Source organism: Empidonax traillii, unplaced genomic scaffold (assembly GCF_003031625.1).
Source record: "Empidonax traillii isolate 1590-97213 ecotype Southwest subspecies unplaced genomic scaffold, ASM303162v1 scaffold28:size2823434, whole genome shotgun sequence".
NCBI classification, from domain to species: Eukaryota; Metazoa; Chordata; class Aves; order Passeriformes; family Tyrannidae; genus Empidonax; species Empidonax traillii.
The window spans coordinates 2,192,150-2,214,263 of record NW_020955221.1 but is presented as its reverse complement, the minus strand read 5'-3'; the positions used below and the strand labels follow the sequence as shown (position 1 = coordinate 2,214,263).

General features: G+C 36.4%; 1 protein-coding gene across 5 annotated transcripts in view; it reads right to left on the bottom strand.

Annotated features, from left to right (window-relative positions):
- The window catches only part of BNC2 (basonuclin 2), a 345,724-nt gene that overhangs the window by 117,526 nt on the left and 206,084 nt on the right, over positions 1–22,114 (bottom strand). For all 5 annotated transcript variants that reach the window (XM_027910138.1, XM_027910132.1, XM_027910124.1 and 2 more), the window contains exons 3-4: positions 18,226–18,328; positions 1,726–1,961 (exon numbers count right to left, since the gene is read on the bottom strand). In XM_027910138.1, coding sequence (XP_027765939.1) covers positions 1,726–1,961; positions 18,226–18,328 — 339 coding nt within the window. The remainder of the gene's footprint in view (positions 1–1,725; positions 1,962–18,225; positions 18,329–22,114) is intronic.

The window sequence follows — 22,114 nt, the reverse complement described above, 5'->3', positions numbered from 1 at the left end:
ACTGCGTGCATTGGTGTACATGCACTTTAGCTGGGCTGCTGATTCCACCCTTAGGCTCATCTCTGCAGAACCTGGTTTCAACCCTTCCCCCTTCAAACCTAGTTAAAGTCCTCCTGATCAACCCCAACAACTTATGGGCTAGATTCCTTTTGCCCTTGCAATTATATGTATTACGCCTAAGTATTAATCCCATTTAGTAAACAGCAGATTTCTAATGTTATCTCTTAGATATAATGCATTTTTTTTACATGTATTCCTTTGCAAATCATATTTCTTTATCCCTCTTGATCTTGAGCATTCAGAAGGTAGGAATCTAAAATATGATGCAGTATGTATGTAACGCCATTACAGTATGTATCTCTGTAGATATCTCTCATAAATCTACCTTAATTATATATATCTAATATTTATAGATATAAACATATATTTCTATCATATGTACATAAAAATCCACTGTATGAATATCATGGATGTATACTTGCATGTAAATTTTAGACTGGTAATAGAAAAAAGGGATTCTGTTGCATTTGAACACATGTAACCATTAATTTTTACAAAACAGATACCTGAGAGAATCCTAAAACAGTTAAAGAACTCCATTCAGTATATATTAGACCAAGAATAAAAAGATCTCATTATTAGAGTAGTTATCTTTTTAGTTCTCTTTCTCTAGGACTGTTCTACAATTCAGCACACTTTTTTGTGAAAATCTGTGTATAGAGCATTTAAGAATATGAGCACAAAATGCAAAGACTTCCATAGAATCACATAAAGCTAATTTACTTCTTTCAAACAAAGGACACAAACTGAAGAGTCAGAATCCCTCAGATCTGGAATAAAGAATCCCATATTTTCTGTGAAGTGCCAAGCACATTATTATTGCCTAAGAAAATAAAGAAATAAATCAGAAACTAAAATTTTCAAAGTTTTTGAAGCCTGTCCACTTCAACAACAGGATGACTTCTAGATGAAGCAGAACTCCTACAAAGTCAGTAGCAATTAAGAAAATTCAGAAGTGTGTAGTATTATTAATCAGAAATAGTCTTACAAAGTGTAATAAATTACTTTGGAACCTAAAAGATGATGAAATTCTTCAGATAAGCAACCATATATATTTATGACCATATTCATTAAGCAAACCTGTCCATTTTTTGTTTATTTATTTTATGTTTTGTTTATCTATTTCAACCAATCTACATGTAACATTTTATTTAAAGCTACCTTTCTAAAATGGCCTTTTTTTTCTGCTTATACATTACACTGTACAGATACTTTCCAATACTACCATGATTACAACCCCTTTTTATCCATACCTTATATCTTTCTAAAGAAAGAAAGAAAAGATGAAGGAACTATTGGCTAGTATCTTAGTTTCTTAAGTCAAACAGTAGCCCTTGAAACTTTGCCAACTGCCCTTAATGAGCAAATCATGCTTGCAGCTAGCTAAGCTCAGTATTTGCAGTATTCAAGATATTTCCTACAATATGCATAAGCAAGTACACATAAATACTATGGTATGAAGGAACCTGTATTTTTTTAGCTTAGGAAAAATTGAGTCTTTTATTTTGCCAACACCATCATTAGTCTTCAACATGCCAGACTGTATTTACTACATTTGTACTATTTGTACCTCTTGGGGCACACCATCACTACATCCATACAACAACAACAACAACAAAAATCAGTTAAACTGGGTTTGGAAACATGCTTTGCTTTATGTCTTACCTGAAGAATGTAGCCTCGAACATAGTCTCGAAGTGTCCAGCCTAAGCCATGCAGAATATGCAGGACCTCCTCTTGCTTCAGTACACTGAAGAGTCGATCAAGCAGTATCTTCAGTCTCACAGGCACAGCCTGAGTGCCGTAGAGCATCAGACTGCTGATGTCAAACACAACGTTGGACTGCACAATCTCCACTTGGGTTGGGTGGTAGAGATGCTGAGTACTGAGTTTGTCCAAAGCTGAAAGAAAAGGGTCAAGCGTAAGTAAAGAGCAAAGCAAAATCAAGAAAACAACCCCAAAAAGTCATGTATACACACCATATTTGGCAGATGAACTAATTTTCCAGAGAAATATCACCTGGACACTTCATAGAATCACAGCATTTTTTGGGTTGGAAGGGAGCTTTAAATGTCTTCTAGTCCAAATCCCCTGCCATGGGCAGGGACATCATCAACCAGACCAGGTTGCTCAAAGCCCCATCCAATCTGATCTTGAATATTTCCATGGATGGGGCATCTACAACCTCACTGGGCAACCTGTTCCAGAGTCTCACCACCCTCACTGTAAAAAATTTCTCCTTTACATCTAATCTAAATCTACTCTCTTTCAGCTTAAAGCCATTACCCCTTGTCCTGTCACTGCATGTCCTTGTCAGAAGTCCCTCTTCAGCTTTTTTGTAGGCCCCCTTTCAGTACTGAAAGGCTGCAATAAGGTGACCCTAGAGCCTTGCCCAAGTTTCTGTTCAACTCTTCCCCAGGCTGAAGAACCCCAACTCTCTCAGCCTCACAGGAGAGGTGCTCCATCCCTCTGATCATCTTGGTGGCCCTCCTCCAGACTTGCTCCAATAGGTCCATGTCTGGGGACCCCAGAGATGGATGCAGTTCTCCAGGTGAGGACTCAACAGCATAAAGGGGCAGAATCTCCTACCATACCCTGCTGGCCACTTTGATGCAGCCCAGGATAACATCAGCTTTCTGGGCTGCAAGTGCACATTGCTGGGTCATGTCCAGTTTTTTATCCATTCAAGTCCCCCGAGTCCTTCTCTGAAGGGCTGCTCTCAGTGAGTTCATCTTACAGTCTGTACTCATGTCTGGGATTGCTGCCACCCAGGTACAGGACCTTGCATTTGGCTTTGCTGAACTTCATGAAGTTTCCATGGTCCCACTTCCTCAAACTTATCCAGGTCCCTCTGGTTGGCATACTGTCCTTCAACCACACCACTCAGCTTGGTGTCATGTGCATATTTGCTGATATTCTTACTGTGCTATTAATGAAGGCATTAAACATTATTTGTCCCACTATGGACTCGACTCATCACTCCTCATCGCTGACCCCATTCACCACTAAGGGTGCATTCCAAAACAGGACTTTCACAGATGTAGTCCAAAACAGGACTAGTTTCCAAAGGTAACAAATAATTTTTAATTCCTATGGCAAAAGATTGCTCAGCTGAGACTCAGAGACTACAGTACTCATAGTTCAAGAGACATAATTAACTGATGATCAAGACTGAAGCTATGCAGAACTGACAGAGACTGTTAAAAGTTTTATACTTAATCTATAGAGTTAAAAAAATAAAAGATACACCCCAAACCACCATTTTTAAACATGTTAAAAGTAAATCCCCTGAGGCACCATAATTTCATAATGAATTCACTACAACTTGAGCTGGTTAGTTTTTTTCACCACAAATTTAGAGATGAGGCGAAGAAAAGTTTGCAGGATGAAGGTAGCTCTTATGCTCTCGTGAAGTTAAGTAAGATGGAATTGCATATGACATCACACATTCTACTGACTACCAATGTTTAAATTTAATTTTATTTCTATTTTATGGACTATGTTGCAGCACCTAAGCTACTCACTGTTGTTTTAAGAAAAATTTCCGAGCATTTAGAATAATCTTATAGGCACTTCTTGTCTTGTACTTCAGTTTCTTCTTGGTTTATGGTCACTAGAGAATTCATGTACTCTTGATAAATTGCTTTCGTACATACAGAGCGCAAAGGCCCTTATCATTTACTTGCTGGCTTCATTCAACACATTTACTCCAAGGACTACATTGTCAAAGAGTTCTGGTTTCCTCATACTTCATTTCTTGCAACTGATTTTTCTGATCTTTCCTATTCTAGTGGCTAAGTCAACTTTGAATAAATCGCTTTAATATTAATTTAACATTCAAACAAGATAAGGAATTGGCAAGCCTAGAGACTGCAGTCTTGTGTCTCTCCACAGGACATTTATACTGAAGAATGTGAAGGATGGGATTTTTTCTTCCAAACTGATTTATTTACAATGTCTAATGAATGGGATTTTTCTAAGGTGTTTTTTTTTTTGGTTATATCATATCAGATGTGTCCTCAAAGTTCTCAGTGAGAAAAGCCAAGAAAATTGATTTTGTTACTTTGTAGGTTGTGCCGCATATGTGTTGATATGTATGTCTGTGTACATGGGTGACAGAGCAACCATTTGGAAAGAGTAAAAAAAATTTATTGTTTTTTAATATATTTAAGACCTTCTACCAGACTATTGAAATTATTGAGGGGACCTGGATCACTCTGAGCTTTCCATCTCCAGTCTTACTGAATGAGAATAGGGTCCAAAGATGTTAACTGGCTTCTCCAAGTTTACACAAATTCAGACCAGAGCCAAGACATGAATGGATATTTTCCAAATACTCGGTGCTTTTTAATCACTGCATCATACTGTATTTCAAATATATCTAATATGTAATATCTAATATTTACTTAACAGTAAATACTATACCCACACAGTGAGGAAAAACAAGTTCTTCTAGCCAAAGAAGACTTGTCTTGCTGAAGATTTTAAGGTCATTATTCTGCTGTGATCCAAGTCAGAATGACTGCAAGACATTTTTATCTGAAGACTAATGAAGGTGCATTACAAAACTAATAGCTAGAATGAGATTACAAAATTCTGTGGACATATACCCACTTCATGTAGTGTGACCACTCTGAGGTTAATAGCTTTGGAAAGGCTGAGATGGAATAGAAGTCGAAAAGAAATAAAAAAAGACCTTTCAAATTACTAAGTACAATATTTGACCAGTGGATAGAAATTTCTACAAGATAACCTGTACTAGTACATTCAACTGCAAAATTTGTTTTCAAGCAGTATTATCTATAGACATCTGCTTCTCAAAACATATGCATGAATAAAAACTAGTACCACGTTAGAATAACATTCCAAATGACAGTGAAATTATCTCCAACTTTGATTTGTGGCCTTATTCTGTATATTATGTAATAAACAAATAAGCAGTGAAGTTTATCCTTTTGAAGTACAAGTCAGGATATGCACTGTGTAATTTATAACACAGCAAAGCATATACTACTGCATGGAGGCATAAGAACATTTGCAAGCTAAAGACAGACCTCATACTTCATGAAAAAAAAAAAGGTTGTAAATGAAATGAAAGGAAGGGAAACATGGTTGTGTCCATATGAGAAACAATAGAATCATAACAATCTGAAATTCTTTCAAACTATTGACTACTCATACCCCTTCATCTTGTTATGAGAATGGAAATTTTCACTCCAATTTGTAATTTAAAAAAAAATTTTCATGTTTTTTTAAAAGACACTGCTAACGAGAATTTTGTCACTCCTCTGGTACCCTTAGTGAACTAATGTCAGTGTTCTGGGTGTATTCAAGAGGCCATTCATGTTGACAGATACTTTTTCAGGTAAGACATATTAAAGGACCTTTCTTATTGTATTTTCTGTAAGAGTATTAGCTTTCTGATTTTTGCCAAATCTCAGTGTATTCTGCTGTCCTGAGTTGCTCACATGATTTCATGTGGATAATGCATTCCTCATCATATTCTGTTCTAAACTATTTGTTTAATTTATACATGGTAATGAACAATGCCCCGTTTCACAAGTGAATACGTTCAACAGTATTTGCAGCAGTGTATGATTTCTTAAGTGCTTTGGAGGCTTCAAGATTAAATATGATATATAAAAGAATGTATCTGGAAAATTACATAAACAGATGTGTCATTATTAAGAAGTTATCAGTGACTGAACATCATAAAGCACACATTAAAAGTCCATTCCTTGTGCAATGTGAGGTATTCTCAGATTTTGTACAGTTTCAGTGGGATCAAAAGTTCACACATAAAAGTCTTAACATGTTTGTGACATTTTGGCTGTAACCTGCACAATCTTTTCCAAAAATGAGACTACGATGGGATCAGGTATGTGCTTGAACTAAGAAAGATACCTTTTCCTAACATCCCAATTTAATCCTTAGCACTGTTGATAGTCTGATATTCTTTAACTCAATAGAAGTGGAAAGGTGTTCTCTGATATAGGAAGAAGAGATCTAATGAATCTTAAAATCACATATTTGCTGAGCAATCAACATTTTCATGGAATGGCCTAAAAAGACCTTTGTGTTTAACTCTAACAACATGCACTCAAGTAATATTTCTGTGGTGAATTCCAAATTTCAAGTACTTGTTTCAGAAATTTTTACTATTAAAAAAGAGAGGCCAAAAAGGATCATGAAGTCAAAGAAGACATTACAGAAGACTACCTTCAACATCCAAAAATTACTAACTGGATAATTAGGGAATGTTTTTCAGCAATTTTTTTCCAGTTCTGAAGTATCAAGTTTGCACTATAATAGTTTAGAATATTTCAGTTGGAAGGGACCTGTAATGATTATCTAGCCCAACTGCCTGACCACTGCCAGGCTGCTCATCATTTAAAGCATATTAAGAGGCATTTTCCAAATGCCTCTTAAACAGGGAGAGTCTTGGGGCATCGACCTCCTCTCTAGGAAGTCTGTGGTTTGACCACCCTCTTTGTAAATAAATGCTTCCTAATGTCAACCCTGAACATCCCCATGTTGGCTTATTCACTCTTAACCTTCTGGAATAGTAAACAAAATCCCCAAGATTTTAGAGAAAATCTGCTTAGTATAAAATAAATTGTAAAGAGAACTTTGAAGTTATTTCAACGTTGATCTTCACATTACAGCCTGCAGTATTCTTATTATGCAAAATTCCAGCAAAAAAAAACTTTGGACCTGTTTGTAATAAATCAACAAATAAACTTTTATGTTCCATGTTTGATTTTTTTTTTTTTGTCAGTAAAATAGGAAGGGGAAATCTACGTCATCATTTATATTTTTTTATTGGAGTTTTGGGACTCTGTGTAATTCAAAGGTAATTAAGTACAAAGAATACATTAAAATAAGGCTACGTGCTGCTTCAATTTATCAAAAGACAGAGAACATAGATAACATTTTTTGTTTCATCTATACTGTGTCCAGTTCATAGGCTCCGTTCTGCATATTTACTCATTGCCCTTAGATCCCTTCCTTCCCAATGTGCAGTGAAAAAGGTCAATCAAATGAAAAGCCATACATCAGAGCAGATTCCAGTTTTGTCAACTAAAAGAAATACAAATATGCAGTGATGAATTTTGTACTTCAGAGGTCTCACAGTATTTTTTTAATAGCTACAATAAAAGTATAAAAGCGTGACATTTTGCCTTTACTGAATGGAAAAGAATTTTAAATATCCTAGTTTTAAGCAACTGGAGCTTACAGACATCTCCTGCTAATTTCCTGATCCTAGATAAAAATTTTATTATCCTAGAGAGGGATGAAAAGGCCTAGTGAAACCTTTCTTTCAGCTTATTTACCTGGCTGTGTATCTCAGAAAACCACTGAGAAGAGTCTATAGATTGCAGTTATGGATCTCATTCCATTTCAGTTTTAAATTTGGGCAGTGCAATATAACAAGTCCAGATTTTCCTGCATACTCCCTAGCTAGTTCCCTAACTTACCAAAGAGGAATACTGTTGGAGTATATATGCACACAATGATACAAAATTTTACAAACATCATCATCTTTCTATGATTACTAGATTTGTTCAAGAGGAGGAAAATGAAAAAAAAAAAAACTGTATGTAGTCTGTGTCTAGACAATAACAGAGACATTTTTTAAATCTAAATAACGCTGCCACTTTTTGCAGCAAGAGAAACTGTAATTAGAAGACAGATAAATTATTGAATACCAAAATAACACGATTCCATAATACTGCTGCTACAATAGTGTGTCAAGTATGGTAAAAAAATGACAATGCTGAGCACTGTGGTTTGGTGTTGATTTTGGTGGCAAACATGAACAGCTTCACATCTTAAGAGTTCAAAATTTTCTTCTTTTCCATCAATCACAGTAAAAAAGAAAACAACCAGCAAATCCTTTCAAGAACAGAAGGTAGCTTAGGAATGACTGAAATGCTGGAGGGACAGACAAACTATTGCAGTCATAAGAGGTGGCCTAAGCTAGTCTTCCTCAGGATGCAGATTTAATACCACCTCCAACATGGTGTAATGCAGTGAATTTTGAAGGTGGATAAAATTGCTCCTCAAAAATATCATGCTCAGAAAGTGATTAAGGACAAGAAAATTTGTCAGTATCTACTGAACAGCTCAAGTATTTTCATTGTGTAAGAAATGATCCCACTTCTGGTGCAAGCACTGAGACAGGGGACATTAACATTCATAGGAGTGGGTGAACATCCTGAATCAGTCTGAGTATAAATTTTAGCTACAACATGGCATCCCTTGCTGATCTCCCTTTTACTTCTATCTTCATTGTTTCACAATTTAATCCATATAGCAGAGAAATGTTCACTGAGACACTGTGGATTTCAAAAAATCATGGAAGGAGAGTAAGTAAAGCAAATTCTGATTCATAGGCAAAACCAACCTTTCATTATGCCTTTTATTGTATTTAAAACCTAATAATGGAAACCATTTGCCAAAGGCATTTAGTCTCTGACAGAGGGACACATATGTGATCTTCTAATTTACAGCTTGCATGTACAGATGTTCACACTTAGTAAAGGGATACTTAATAGCATTTTAAAATTAAACATGTGTTGATAATAGGTGTTGCAAACCCAAACAACAGGGCAACTAAACTGATATATGTCTTCATGCCTCACCATGCCTAACAACATCTTTATAACAGATCAAAAAAAAACAACCCAGCACTTCAGTTGCATGTACACAAAATAAATGTTATTAAAAAAGACTGAATGAAAACTTTCATTAATTTTTCTATCTATGATCTGATTCCAAGTTGAAACATTTAGAATGCTACTAGGTTTATGTAGCCAAAAGCAGAACCACAGTTTGTTCACAGACATTGCTTGCTGTCTGCAATTTTTTTATCCTTTTGCAAAACTTTGAACCCCATCCAGCTTTGACACACTGCCTCTTCAGTTAATAACTATCAAGTTTCCCCTTGTCTCCTGTCTACTTTTCTTTGAGGCAATTGCGCACTCAGCACCCCGAGATAATAACACACATCTATAAGATAAAAGCAATGGCATTAATGTAATTGTCTGCCTTTCTCTCTTTAGCCTAATCTTTTTTTTCCTCCAGTTTTGACTGCCTCTGTGACACCTGTTTTTGTCTCCTCTGATCCTACGACAGGTTTTCCGCTGACAAGGTTTTTGCCTGACAGAGATTCTGCCAGACAAGAACATAATAAAATATGAAGAACTGCTTGTCAGAGTTTCTGCCAATGCTTACATGAAATGGGGTGAAAAAACAAAAAGTCTTTTTTTTTTTTTTTTTAAAGGGGCCCTTTGCTGGTTGCTTTTGGCCTGTCAGGAAAACAGCCTCCCTAGTCAATCCCTGCAAGCCAAACAGGTGTTTTCCTTTATTTTTTCTTTCTATACTAACTCATTTTTCCTCAATAGTGGAAAATACGAACAAAAAAAACCCCAAAATGTTTTCTCCTAAAAATTAAGGTTAGACTTAACTTTATGTCGTGATACCTCAAGACCACATCTTTGATTCAGAAGTGGCCTTCTAAATTAATTATAAAAATAAAATACTAGGCTTTTTCTCCCTCTTTCTTGTCCACAGCTAATGCGTTCAAAGGAGCAAGCTATAAAGGACCTTCATCCCAAGTTCTCAGAAAAGTATCTGGGCTACTAGAAACTTCCTGCAAGGGCAAACTGCAGGAAGGACAACACCTGACTGTGGGGACCATGGTGGGGAAGAGGAGATTGAGCTTCTTCTGTGGGATTCGGACCTTGTGTTCCACTCTGTTAGTGTGTGCATTTTTGCCTATGTAAAAGAGGACTTCACCATGATTATCCAGATGGTTACCCTGATAGAGGAAAACCATGTAGATTAATCATGTGAGCATCCCAACCCACAGCTGCTTTTATGTGTGTTGGTATCCACTATCACCTCTGCTATAGACAGCACTATGGATCAGTCCATGGTGTCACACACAGCCTTTAGAGCTCCAGCTGATCTCCACTGTGACAACAACCCTCTCTGGAGATTTCCACCCCGTATTCTGAGTCTATGGGTCCAGAACCACTACTAAAGCTCAGGCCTGGACCTTCATGTCCCACCTCAGTTACATTGTAGGTGTTCCTGCTGTAGACCCATCTTCTAGATTACCCTCAGAACCAAGTTACTGGTCTTTAGCCCTGCCTTCTTTTGTTCCTGATTGAAGCTCCTGGATGGACCCTTGATCTGACTATATTCCCTTGCATGCCAGAGATTGTCAATGGACATTTACCCAGTATCTAATTTAGTCTACCGTGGTCAGACCTCAAGGAACTGTGCTTATGATGTAGACATGGTCAGTGTTCCTGTTGCCTTTGACATCTGGCTCAGACCTTTTTGTTGGGCAGGTTCACTATCACTGCTCTTTGACATATAGATTGACAGTGTCATTGTTGAAACCTACAATCTATAATGGAAGCTGATAAATAAATAATCGCTATTACTTTGACTAGTTATTCATCTTTGAACTTCCTGTCTCTTGTCTCCAAAGCTAAATGCCCCCTTTCTTTCAGCCATCAACACCTTCTTAAAACTATTATCTCCATTAATAATTGTGAGATAGGGTTAACATCTATCTTAATGGTCTTAAAACTATCTGGTTGACACACTATACACAGTGAGATATAAGCACATTTGGGAGTCCTGGACTGTGGTCTGGATTTGGAGAATTTCCATCTTAATCCTAATGCACCTCAATTCCATTAACTGTGATTCACAGAAATTCTAGGTCGGAAGGGATTTCTGCAGATTGTCTGGTGTATGCTTCTAATGAAAGCAGGGCCTCAGATTAGGTTATTTTTTGTCCTGCCAAGATGTCTTTGGTATGTAAAGGGGGGGGTGGAATTTTACCACTTCTCCAGGCAGCCTATTCCACCTTTTATGCATCCTTGAAAATAATGAAAATGCAATAGGCACTGACCACCTGTTAACATCATTCTGTTTGAATGGACTACAGTGTTGGAGACGTATTTCACAAAGGCAAGCCAAGACCATGGTGGTGTTTCAGTCCAGGGTGTAACTCTGATTCAAGCCTATGAAACTCTCCTACACACGTTAAACCACCTCAGTTTTCCCAGGAAAACCTGCTGTCTTGAAGTTGCTCACAGCTGAAGATGTTCAGACCCTGTGAACACTGGTTCATAAAACTAGTCCTACCATTCATCCATCTTTCCCATCCCAATTCAGGTGCTGTGACCATTTCACAAATCTGTTAAATACACATCAGAAAAACTGACTGTAATCAACTAGAATATAATTAGAAAAGTCTCTGAGACTTATGTTATACATTTCTTGTATTATCTTTTCTCTTTCTAAAATCCAGATGGAAATGGGAACACTATTGTTTGCTAAATTAATCTGGAGCAAGTTTCCTAAAAAAAAATTTTTGTTCAACTTCACATCTGCAAAACAGAAAGCTAAGGTAAAATTATCCATGGTATTATTGTTACTTTAAACATCTGAAAGCAGTATGAATTTTTTATTCTTGATGTCAAATCCCATTTTAAGCTTATAAAGCTCTTTCAATTTGCGTTCTGCTTAACCTAGAGAACTCTAGTTAATTAAGATGTTCCTATAAACAATTAAGCTTCCTGTAGGATTGTTAGGAAGATATAAAAATTTATGATGTAATAAAGTGTAATAAAATGATAAAGTGGTTAGCACATCACAGCAATTCATGTGCAGCAGCATAGGTGTTAAAAGAGACAAGCAAGCAGGTACTGTCACCTAAACATACTGGAGTAGATGCATGCCACAAGTCCACCACTACTTCCCCACAAATCTGTTGGTGATTTGCACTCCCAAGTCCCACAGAATTTATCCTGTTCATCTGGGAATCAAGTAGTGAACGCCAGACACTCTTTTGCTCCCATCTGAAGCTATGGCATAGAAATGATGTTCTTATCATCACCATAAAGGGAGCAAGATCATGGGTTTCACTGACTACCTTTCCAAAAAGCAGCCTCTATTGTGATTGGAAAGAGGAATTCTAATTTAAAGTCATTGTTTTTATTGCCTTCGCTCCATCTTGCACATAGCAAGTCTATTTGTTTCCTTACTGGTTTCTCTCCTCAAGAAGGGTAAGATATCATTATCCAAGCCATCTCCTAGAATTTTATCCTGTTGTATTGGGTCTACTAAATGAGATTAAGTCTTCTCTGTAAAATGCAAATTCAATAATGATGGGCATCAAAATAACAGTATCTTGCACTTTTGAAATATCTTTAGTCTAAACCTCTATGGGCATTTTATAGTCCATCAACAGCAATCATAGCTAAAAAGGTTATTTCGGAGTTGCCAAATGAGTATCTGATGGTAATAATGCTAATTCTGTGAGACCAAAAAAATGTGATTACTAAATTAAAAGTTTTTCAGACAATAAAATGTTCACAATGAGAAAGGGTCTCACTTTGACATGTGAATATAACTCCACCCCGGAGAAACAGGCACTATGCTTCAGAATGGGTCATGGTCTCTTTAGGTCTTACCAGGCACTAGAGTGGTCCTTAGCTGCTTGCTTAATGTCTGGTCAGGTATAGTCTCACCTGGCCATGTCTGAAGGACACTGGCATATTCAAGCCCAGGACTGTCAGCCAATAAAGTTGGGGAGAGTGGGAGAGGTCTAACCTATTCCTGACTGAGTTAACATGTCCTGGCAGTGTCAGGGAAGAAGAGAAGAAAATATTTTAATCTGAACAGATCCCCAGGGAAATCCTAGGAGGTATGAGTGTGAACACATGTAAGTTAGAGCCTGTGGTTTACCTCCAGGGAAAACATTACTCAACACCTGAGGATGTCAAATTTACATGAGGGTTAAACCTTTGCCCATATGGTTACGAAAAGATCAGATGAATACAAGGATGGAAAAGGAAGGCTTCTTATTTGATCTTGGGGCATCTAAGCATTATTTCTTTTCTATCACTTCTGTCTCATAAACCTTTCAAACAATATTATTTGTATTGGATGCCCTAATACCTGGATTTGCTTTTATCTCAGCATGACTTGCATTAAGGGTCATATCCAAGTAACCCAAAGCAAACACTACATCACATCATTCCTAAGAATATGGTAGACTTTAAAACCAAGTACTAGGTCAGAGTATCCACAAGATAACAATGCATTTTTTCTGTACTGCACTGGCTGCTTTGGGAAATCCTGCTGAGGGGAAGCAAAAAGTAATAGAATAAGCAGAAGGGGGGCCCTTAAAAAAGTGTTTACTAGTAATGAATGTTAATCTTGTAAGGTTCCTGGAAGCAACTCAGTAATGAAAAATATGCCTCAGCCTTCAGGGTCAAAAGAAAGTTGTAACAGATGGATTAAAATGATTTTGTCAGGAAAAGCCAGACTAGATCTAAACCAGTTTTACTTTAAAAGTCATGAAAAGCTAGCTTTCATTATCAATGAACTGTTGAGAATTACTTCGCTAAAAATCTCTACATAACTAAAAAAAAAAAAAAAGGAAGAAACATGTTCTCACAATTTTCTCAAGTAATTTTAAAGCATTTCAACTAATTAAATAGATTGAATGGAAGGAAACAAGCATGTTTGATCTGATAAATTATAACTATTTTTTATATCTGAAGGAATAACATAGAAATAACCTGATTATTTTACGACTCAACTATACTAGGATTAAATTTCTCTTCCTTTTTTTTTTTTTTATTTACTCTCTACATAAAAATCTCTATTTTTAAGAAAAGAAAAACATGGCAGTTCTGTCAACTTTTAGAGAGACTCTAAGACTGTTTTGTTTTATTTTGTGAGGGATTATCTCTGACTGCAAACCTGGATTTCTTTCCCTTAACAGCTTTGGACTGAAACAAATATAGGAACCCAGAAAAATTTTACTTCAACATAGCACTCATCTTCGTTCTTGCCACATTTCCATGCAGTTCATATTTAAAATATAAACCTTCTTCATGAACCAAGTCCTTTCAGAAACTTCAAGGTAAGAGGAAGAGATAGCATTACTAAAATTTCCACAGCATTCTTCTGTTTCTCATCTTATTTCTACCTGTCATTCCTTTCTTTTGTTCTCAATTCATGTTTCTTTTACCTGACAGTTTCATGGCCTACCATGTGGAAATTCAAAAAACGTAACCATTCTGAATGAAGAAGTCTCAGTCATGTCATGCATCTGACTTCATGACATTCTCTATTTTCTAGTGGAGGCTGTTGTTTTCATTCTTAGTCTCATCTACAGCAAGCTTGCACATGCATTATATAAATATTAGCAGCAGAAAACTTCCTTCACAAGGTGTAACTCACATGGCATGTGTATTCCCTGTATGGCAGCTTTTACTCTGAAATAAAAGAAAAAAAGTAACGGGTGTGCCCTATGTGCCAAAATCTACTAGTTAATGTCTTTTTCATTAAAACTGAAAGGAACTTTATCTCAAAGTTACCAGAGAGAAGGCGTGGCCCAGTCTTGGATGGGGCTGTATGAGGCCTCATCATACCTCAGAGAGGTACTAAAATTTACCCGAATAAATATCCCAGCCCTGAGCTGTGCTGATTGGCATGATGCAAACAAACAGATATCAGAGACCCCTAGAGGACTAAGGATCAGCTTTCTATGAGAGAGGAAGGGGGAAAAGAAGAAGGGAGACAGAACAATGTTCACAGGATACTTAATTTCCTAAGGTAAGTTGAACAGTGTAAAAATCAGCTAGTCCAGGTATGCACAGTATACCAAAACATCTGAAAAACATGCTGTTGCTGTTTGAGTTTTATCAGTGACCTTTTTCAGGGTAAGACAGAAAAGTGATATTTCTAATTTTCTGACTCTCTTTGAAACAAGGTGACAATGATTTCAGACAAACTTAGTAATACTATTTTACAGTGAGAGGTTTTTTTTATGGGGATACTGAAACTAAAATAAGTAGAATGAATGTGAGAAATAATAGCTTTAGTCTACTGTGATATATGTGGCCTTGGCACACCTTTTCAAAGCAAAAGAGTTATGAGAGGGTAGACTGTATTTCCCATCGATACTGCATTGGGTCTTTTGATCTGTTGGACAAGGTATAATAAGAGTATTTCTGCTAGCAATATGGTAGTTGTTATTTTGATATCAATGACATGCATACAAGGCAAAATGCAAAGTCAATGAAATCAACATCTTTTTATTGCAAACTTGCCTAACTTCTTTCCTCATATGCTAAGATACTTCTGCTATGGGAAGTACATGGCAAATAAAGTGGTTTTTTTTCATTATTTCTAATAAACTCTGTGTAAGTGTTGTAGTCATTCCTATATGGCTTAAAAGACACAAAATGCCAATTGCCTGGGTTAAAATGAATTTTCTTTAATAAAATGACTATTAAGATTTTAGTAAGATTTTATTTTTCACCATATTGACTATACAAAGTATCTTAACCATTTAAAAAAAAAAAAAAAAAAAAAAAGACATCTACCTTATCTGTTTGCCTGCCTGAAGTCTAGTAAGTACTTGATAATGCTGCTATGCTCTGAATAGCTTTTGGCTTTGGCCTTAAACACACTAATGGTAGGATTACCACTATGACACATGGCTCAAAAAATTGATAAGCTGAACTTCTGTCAACAGAAACATTTACCTTGCCACAAAAGTACTTCTCAAATGTATCTGTTCATATATTTACAATCCTACTTTTGGCAACTCCAGACAGATGAACTTGAACTTGTAGGAAACCTTTCCTCTCAAGATGTGTACAGTTTATTTCAGGTGAGGGAGGGAAACATGAGAAAGACAATGGAAACGGAAAAGAAGAAAACAGGCAAGCAGCTGCTAAGTGCAATAATACAGTAGTGAATGTATGCCCTTTCCTCCTCAATCCAAGAATTCCAACATTTTAAATGGCACCCCTTAACATGAATTAACTCTGCACAGATGAGTCAAGCCCATGAGAAGACTGCCATTCCAAGCTATTTTTTGATCTGTTCAGTTAATTATGATTCTAGTTTATCAGAACTGAATAAGCACAGCACTTACTGTTGGAACACCTATTCTTTGATAATTATATTCAGTAAAGCACTACATCATGTGTCAAGGAGCTGAGCTGAAGTTCATTAATAAAAATCAGAAGGAAACCCTTTAATTAAAGCAGCAGGAAATACTATTTGCATTCAAGGAAGAACCTCTGAAAGTACCATGCTAACAGTTTTAAGAAAACAATTTCTGAACAGCAACCTGATTCAGTCATTTTGAAATCCAGTCGCTACTGTGCATTGAATTGATCTGTCTCTTGAACACTGCCCTCAAAATCCTCAAAACCAGCTAAGATCAAGAATGAAGCAGATGCATCACTGTCTCCAGAAAGTAACTCATACACCTGTGCTTTACGTATATGAAACTTATATCTGACTTGTCTCACTCTGCCATAAAATTTAAATACTCCAGATGAATGTACATGAAGTGCACTAAAAAAAAAATAAAAATCAGAGCACCATTCACTTTGTAAAGTAGCAAAACAAACACTTTCTAATAATATATGGCTGCATTAAGTTTTCCATTTGGAAAGCTAAGCACTCAGATATGGGAGCAGATGATATACCTCTAATCATCACATTCACCTATAAACTTCCTGGATTTGTAAACAGGGACATTTCTATAACACACACTGTGGAAATCTCAGATTACTGTCATATATTCTGACTTTGAATTCAATCACCGCATAGGGAAGAATTTATCAGGAAAGTCTGACTGCACTCTTGTAAGATGTACCAATTAAAATGAAAAATCAAGATGCTCAGGTGCCAGAATCTAAGTGCTAGACTCCCAGTTTCTATTGCTCAACAGGAGGACCTTGCAAAAAATCTAGACAGTGCTTCCCTATCTGCGGATCAGCTAAACCTCAGATGCTGATTCTACACAAAACCTGAAGCAAGCCTGAACTATTCAAGTTCTGTGAGGTTTAACGACTTGTCCAAGAAATGTGAATCTGGTGTGTGTGAATGTGAACGTCCAAGAAATGTGAATCTGTGACTGAAGATATTTTTCTGGGAAATATGGGGAATAAATATAAGTTATATTCTTAGATAATCTAGTATACAGTAAAACTGCAACCAGCTACCAGGTTAGTGGTGTTCTAGGCAGGCTGTAAGCATTATTAGGCAGTGACAGAAGACTGCATAGTACCTGTGTACTTGCTTTTCTTTCCATTTATGTGAAGGTTTTAAAAAATTCTAAGTCAGTCTGCGCTTCTGAATTTATTAAGCATTCACACGTGTCATATGTCAGCCAGGGAATCAAGTACCCTCTACTCAAGGTCTCATCAAAATAAAATAAAATTCACAGAACAGAAGCCTCTAAAGTCTGATAGAAGTGGGAAATGAGGACTGTGCTTGCTTTGGTGCCAATAGCCTAGACCATGAGAAAAAATTACTCCAACAGGAATTTCTTCTGCAAACATAGTAATCTTTCTCCCAGTGCCTCCCCCAGCCCTCTGCCTTTTTTTTTTTTTTCATTAAACCATTTTAGGTATCCTCCTTATTTGCCTTCTAACAGCATATACAGTGCTCACTCTCTCTCTCATGCTAGTTTAATCATGACCGTCAGGAAAAAAACCTCCACAAAATTCACGAAGTAGAAAAGGATAAATAGAATGGAACTTTCATGTCTTTTTATAGGATCTGGGTATTCTAATACCTTCTTTCTTTATTTACTTAAACATGGGAAGAGCTGTTCAACTCACAGATCATGTATGCACAATTTCATTGAGCCAAATAAGATACACTCATCCTGATGTGAGATCTGCAAGTTTAACACTGGCATGTTTGAATTTCCATTAGACTTATTGGTTGTTGCCTCTTTGCAATACAAACTCTGCTGTGCAACCATACTGTAAACTTCTAGCATTTCTGCTAAGCCCTGCTAGAACTACATTATTTCCTGAAGGCCAGAATACTCTTTTGAGCGGTACACAAGCTATGGAACTCCAGAAGCACTTGAAGCTATTGCCAGAATAATAGACGATTACTTTTTCTTCCTATAAACTGCTGTAAAAAAACCATGTGCATACATACACATGTACAAACCCAGTCTGTGCACACGTTGCATTAGTAGACAAATAGGTACAACTATTGTCTGTATCACTCCAGTTCTTACTATTTAGAGATACTGCTAAAGATAGACAGAATAGAAAAAACAAACTTGGAACAGACATTTCTTACCATGTGCCACCCAGCCATGTTTACACTGATCACAGGTTCTCAGGTTAATCTTCCCTGGCTGAAAACATTCACATGTGCAATTTACCAGTGTACAGCGAATAGCCTAGAAAAAGAAACAAAAACCACATATTAATGTATTTCTACCTGTTTGTACAGATTTGTTGTGAGGGCTAGAAGGATATGAACTGCATAGCAAAACCCAGTATTCTAATATCCAAAACACTTCTCTTTCTTTTAAGTAGAAATTAATTTTCTTTCAAAAACATACGTTAGTATGTCCCAGGGATTTGAATACATTCCTAAAATCTTTAAAAGAATAGCTCCATTTCCTTTAGGGGGAAAAAAAAAACAAACAACAACAACAAAAAAACAAAACAAAAACAACAACAAAAAAAACCCCACAAACAAGTAGTATGAGGATTCTGTAGGAAAACCACAGATATATTCCCCCTTCTCCCATGGTACCCAAACTTATTTTCAGGGTGGTTCAACTAAGAAGTAACCCCACTGCAGAAAGGAGTCATGTATTTGATGGGTTCCCAAAACAGGATAAAATGATCAAGGTACAGGAATAGGATAGCTTCATAAAACATTCTGTAACTTTCCTTTGCATTTATCATTTTCTCTAGCATCTAGGCATAGCCCTCTACTTCCTAACATTCTTCATTTGTTAAACATATATTTCTCTGTTTCAGAGTAGCAATTTGAAAACTCTGGTCCTATGCAGAGATCTCAAATTTGTTTAAATAATACACATTATTAATATCTCATCTTCCTTTTTGAAACTATTGCAAAAATTACACAGGTTTATTTTGGCAGGGGCTAGGTACATCTACAGAAAAGTGCATATAAATTGAATTAGACTCTTCATAAAGTAACAGACATATGTTTTTAAGTAGTGTAGAAGACGACCTGTGCACTTCAAACTGCTGTTAATAAATTTATGGCATGCATTTAGATTTAATTTGCATGGAGATTTCTGAGACAGGGAGGCTTATTCTGATCATTTACAGATTAACAATCTACTGTAACTACCAGAGCTGCCAGGAAAAGATATCTCTATAGATTTAGATGCAATCAATGATTACTTGGGGGCTAAGGTGGGGGAAGGGTGCTTGGTATCTATTGCCACAGCGATACTGAAGAATTATGAAGACACTTGCCTTTTCCAAAGAATTAATAGACACATTCACACACTTTTCCCCTACCAAAAAATAATTATCTTCACTATACTGCCTTTAAAAAAATTACATTCAGCATTTGCTTGCCCAAGCTAAACTCCTTGGCTGCTGACAATGAAAAAGGCTCAGAGTTATTTTAAATGTTTGATCTCTTTACTTATTTCTCTGCACTGGAAAGCAATTTAAAGATATTTGTAGTTTGTGCATACACTTAATATCTGTATTTCTCTGAAAAATTTCTCGTACAAAAGTCCTTTATTCCTCCTATCCTATTACTCTTTTACCATCTTTTACTCTCAAAAACTTAGTGGGGAAAAAAAATCCTGCTCTGTTATGCCTGACACTTCAGGTCCTCAGCCCCAATGTCACCTGTCCAATTACTCATTAGCTAGGTTATAAACCACTGCTCTATGTACACATGATTAAAAGAATTAGTAATATGAAATATAAGGGTACCAAAGAAGTGCTGACTATGCAAGAATAATATATGTGTTTGTGGGTTATGAGAAAAAATTCTCCTGAAAGGCCCTGTTTCATGTTCAATAGTTTATTGACTCAGTAATATATCAGGTCTCCACTGGTCAGTAATGGTGTTCTTTCACTAATATGTTCATTAATTAATGAACTCTGTAATTAACTGTCCTGCAAGAAGGAGGTCTTAAAAAATGGTATTCTTATTGGACTAGAAAAGATTTTCTCACATTCACCACTTTTTTTAGATCTCTGCACCTACGTGACACGTATTTGTTGTATTCGATGTTATTTTAATTTGTTCACGTGTCACTTACAGTAGGTATAAGAAGTGTAATATAGTTTAGTACATGTAGCAGATGAAACTGACATTTGGTAGAGCTGCTTTATTAAGGCTCATCAGCATTTCCATTACAACCCTATCTACTTTTGGCCTAGAGGTTAACAGGTTGTCTGTAAAAATTTGTTTCAACTTGAACCTGAAATACAATGTTTCAGCCCAAGAGTAAGTTTTATTAGACACATTCAAAATTATCCATTTAGCTGTTATAGATTTAAGACTGGGGAAATAAGTTCAGGTTACATGTTTCTTTTCCCCGTTCCTGAGTTAAAGAGAGTATTGATGATGTAAAGTGTTGAAGGAGACTAACTAATTAGTACAATTTCTATCTTCTATGTATATCGCCCAAAAAGTTCATCCAAATTTTTCAGAAACATGAAAATGTCAGGTTTTCCCCCAGTATCTAAATCTGAAAAGTCTTCAAAAGAGCTAGGCACTTTTATAAAGTAATATGGATTGGCATGAGAAACTCAAAAGACATTTAGCATGGCCAAAACATTCAGTCTGGCCTTACTTGGGTGCTTTTTCTGCAGTGTGTGTGTGGATGCCAGGCTGTAATTTGGTTTCAGTAGTTCCCCATTCCAACACAGAGAATCCCATGCACACTTCTGAGTGGTAAGGGTTACCCCTCAAGCTGCAAGATGCTCATTTAGGACTGAAAATACTCATTCTAGTTCAAGTTCTGGCATGATCTTAGGCAAATTACTTTGTTAGCCTGATGTCTACATTCCCTAAACAACAACTGGACATGATGATAGTAAAGTGTTACCAGGGTAGATGCAACATAAATTTTGAGGCACTCTATAGCAGTAGCGGCTGTTGAAAAATTTCAATCTTTATTTCAAAGATAATTTTTTCACTTTATTCAGTTAATTCAGAATCATTGTAACTACCTCAGATCACTACAACATCCAACATGAAGCCAATGTAACTTGTTGAAGACAAGATTCAAGATGCCAGAAATAGTCTGTATTCTTACTCACAGGGTTGGAACACTAACATTCGTTAAACACAAAAGAAAGTAGTGTCCTTGAACACCTTCAGAATTAAATGAACAAATTTACTGAGCTTTCCAAGTATATGTATCCAAATTATTAACAGTATTTTCCTACTGTTTTTCAATACCATTTGAGAACACAAGTCAGTGAGAGCTTGTCCAAAGGACTCAGAATGGCATCCAGAGGTGAATGTGGCATAGATTCACCTAAGAACCCAAAGCTATAATGCAGATCTCCATTTTCCAGTGGCAGGATTTTAAGGCGCAGTAACTAGTGTGCTTGTAGATAGCAGTGTGTGTTGATGAACCAATGGTTGGACATCTCTTACTGCTTAATTTGAAAGGGGTGGGGTTGGAAGTCGGGATAATAAAAAGATTCTAGGTGAGTTTGTAGCCCCTAAATATTGTAACCATTGTTCAAACCTGTTACAGAGTTGGTATAAAAATCCAAGGGGCTAGCAATTTTAAATTTTAGGTAGAAAGTGCTTCTGAAGGAGTACAGCTAGGAATTACAGAAGTCATGCCCTGTAATTCTGCCTTCCCGAGATTTTGTTAAAAAGTTTATGCAATGGGACTTGGCATATTAAACTATTTTGTTGGGAAAGAAACAGAAATTTTCCCTAAGGTTTTCCTAGAAATTTCTCTAAGAAAGGCAGAGAGGGGGCAGAAGGAAATGAAAAGAAACCAAAGACTTTGACTAGTATAAGAAAGGGTAAAATCAGTAAATACAGCCTCCCCTGTACTAGCTGGTAGGCGACCGTGTATTTAGATGACAACCTACACATTAATGCCCTTATATATGCAACAAAAAATGTGGTTTTTTTCAGCTTCTTGAGACATGCTGTTATGTTTTACCACATCAATGGCCTTCAGTTAACAGGAGTTCTCAGACATTTTAAT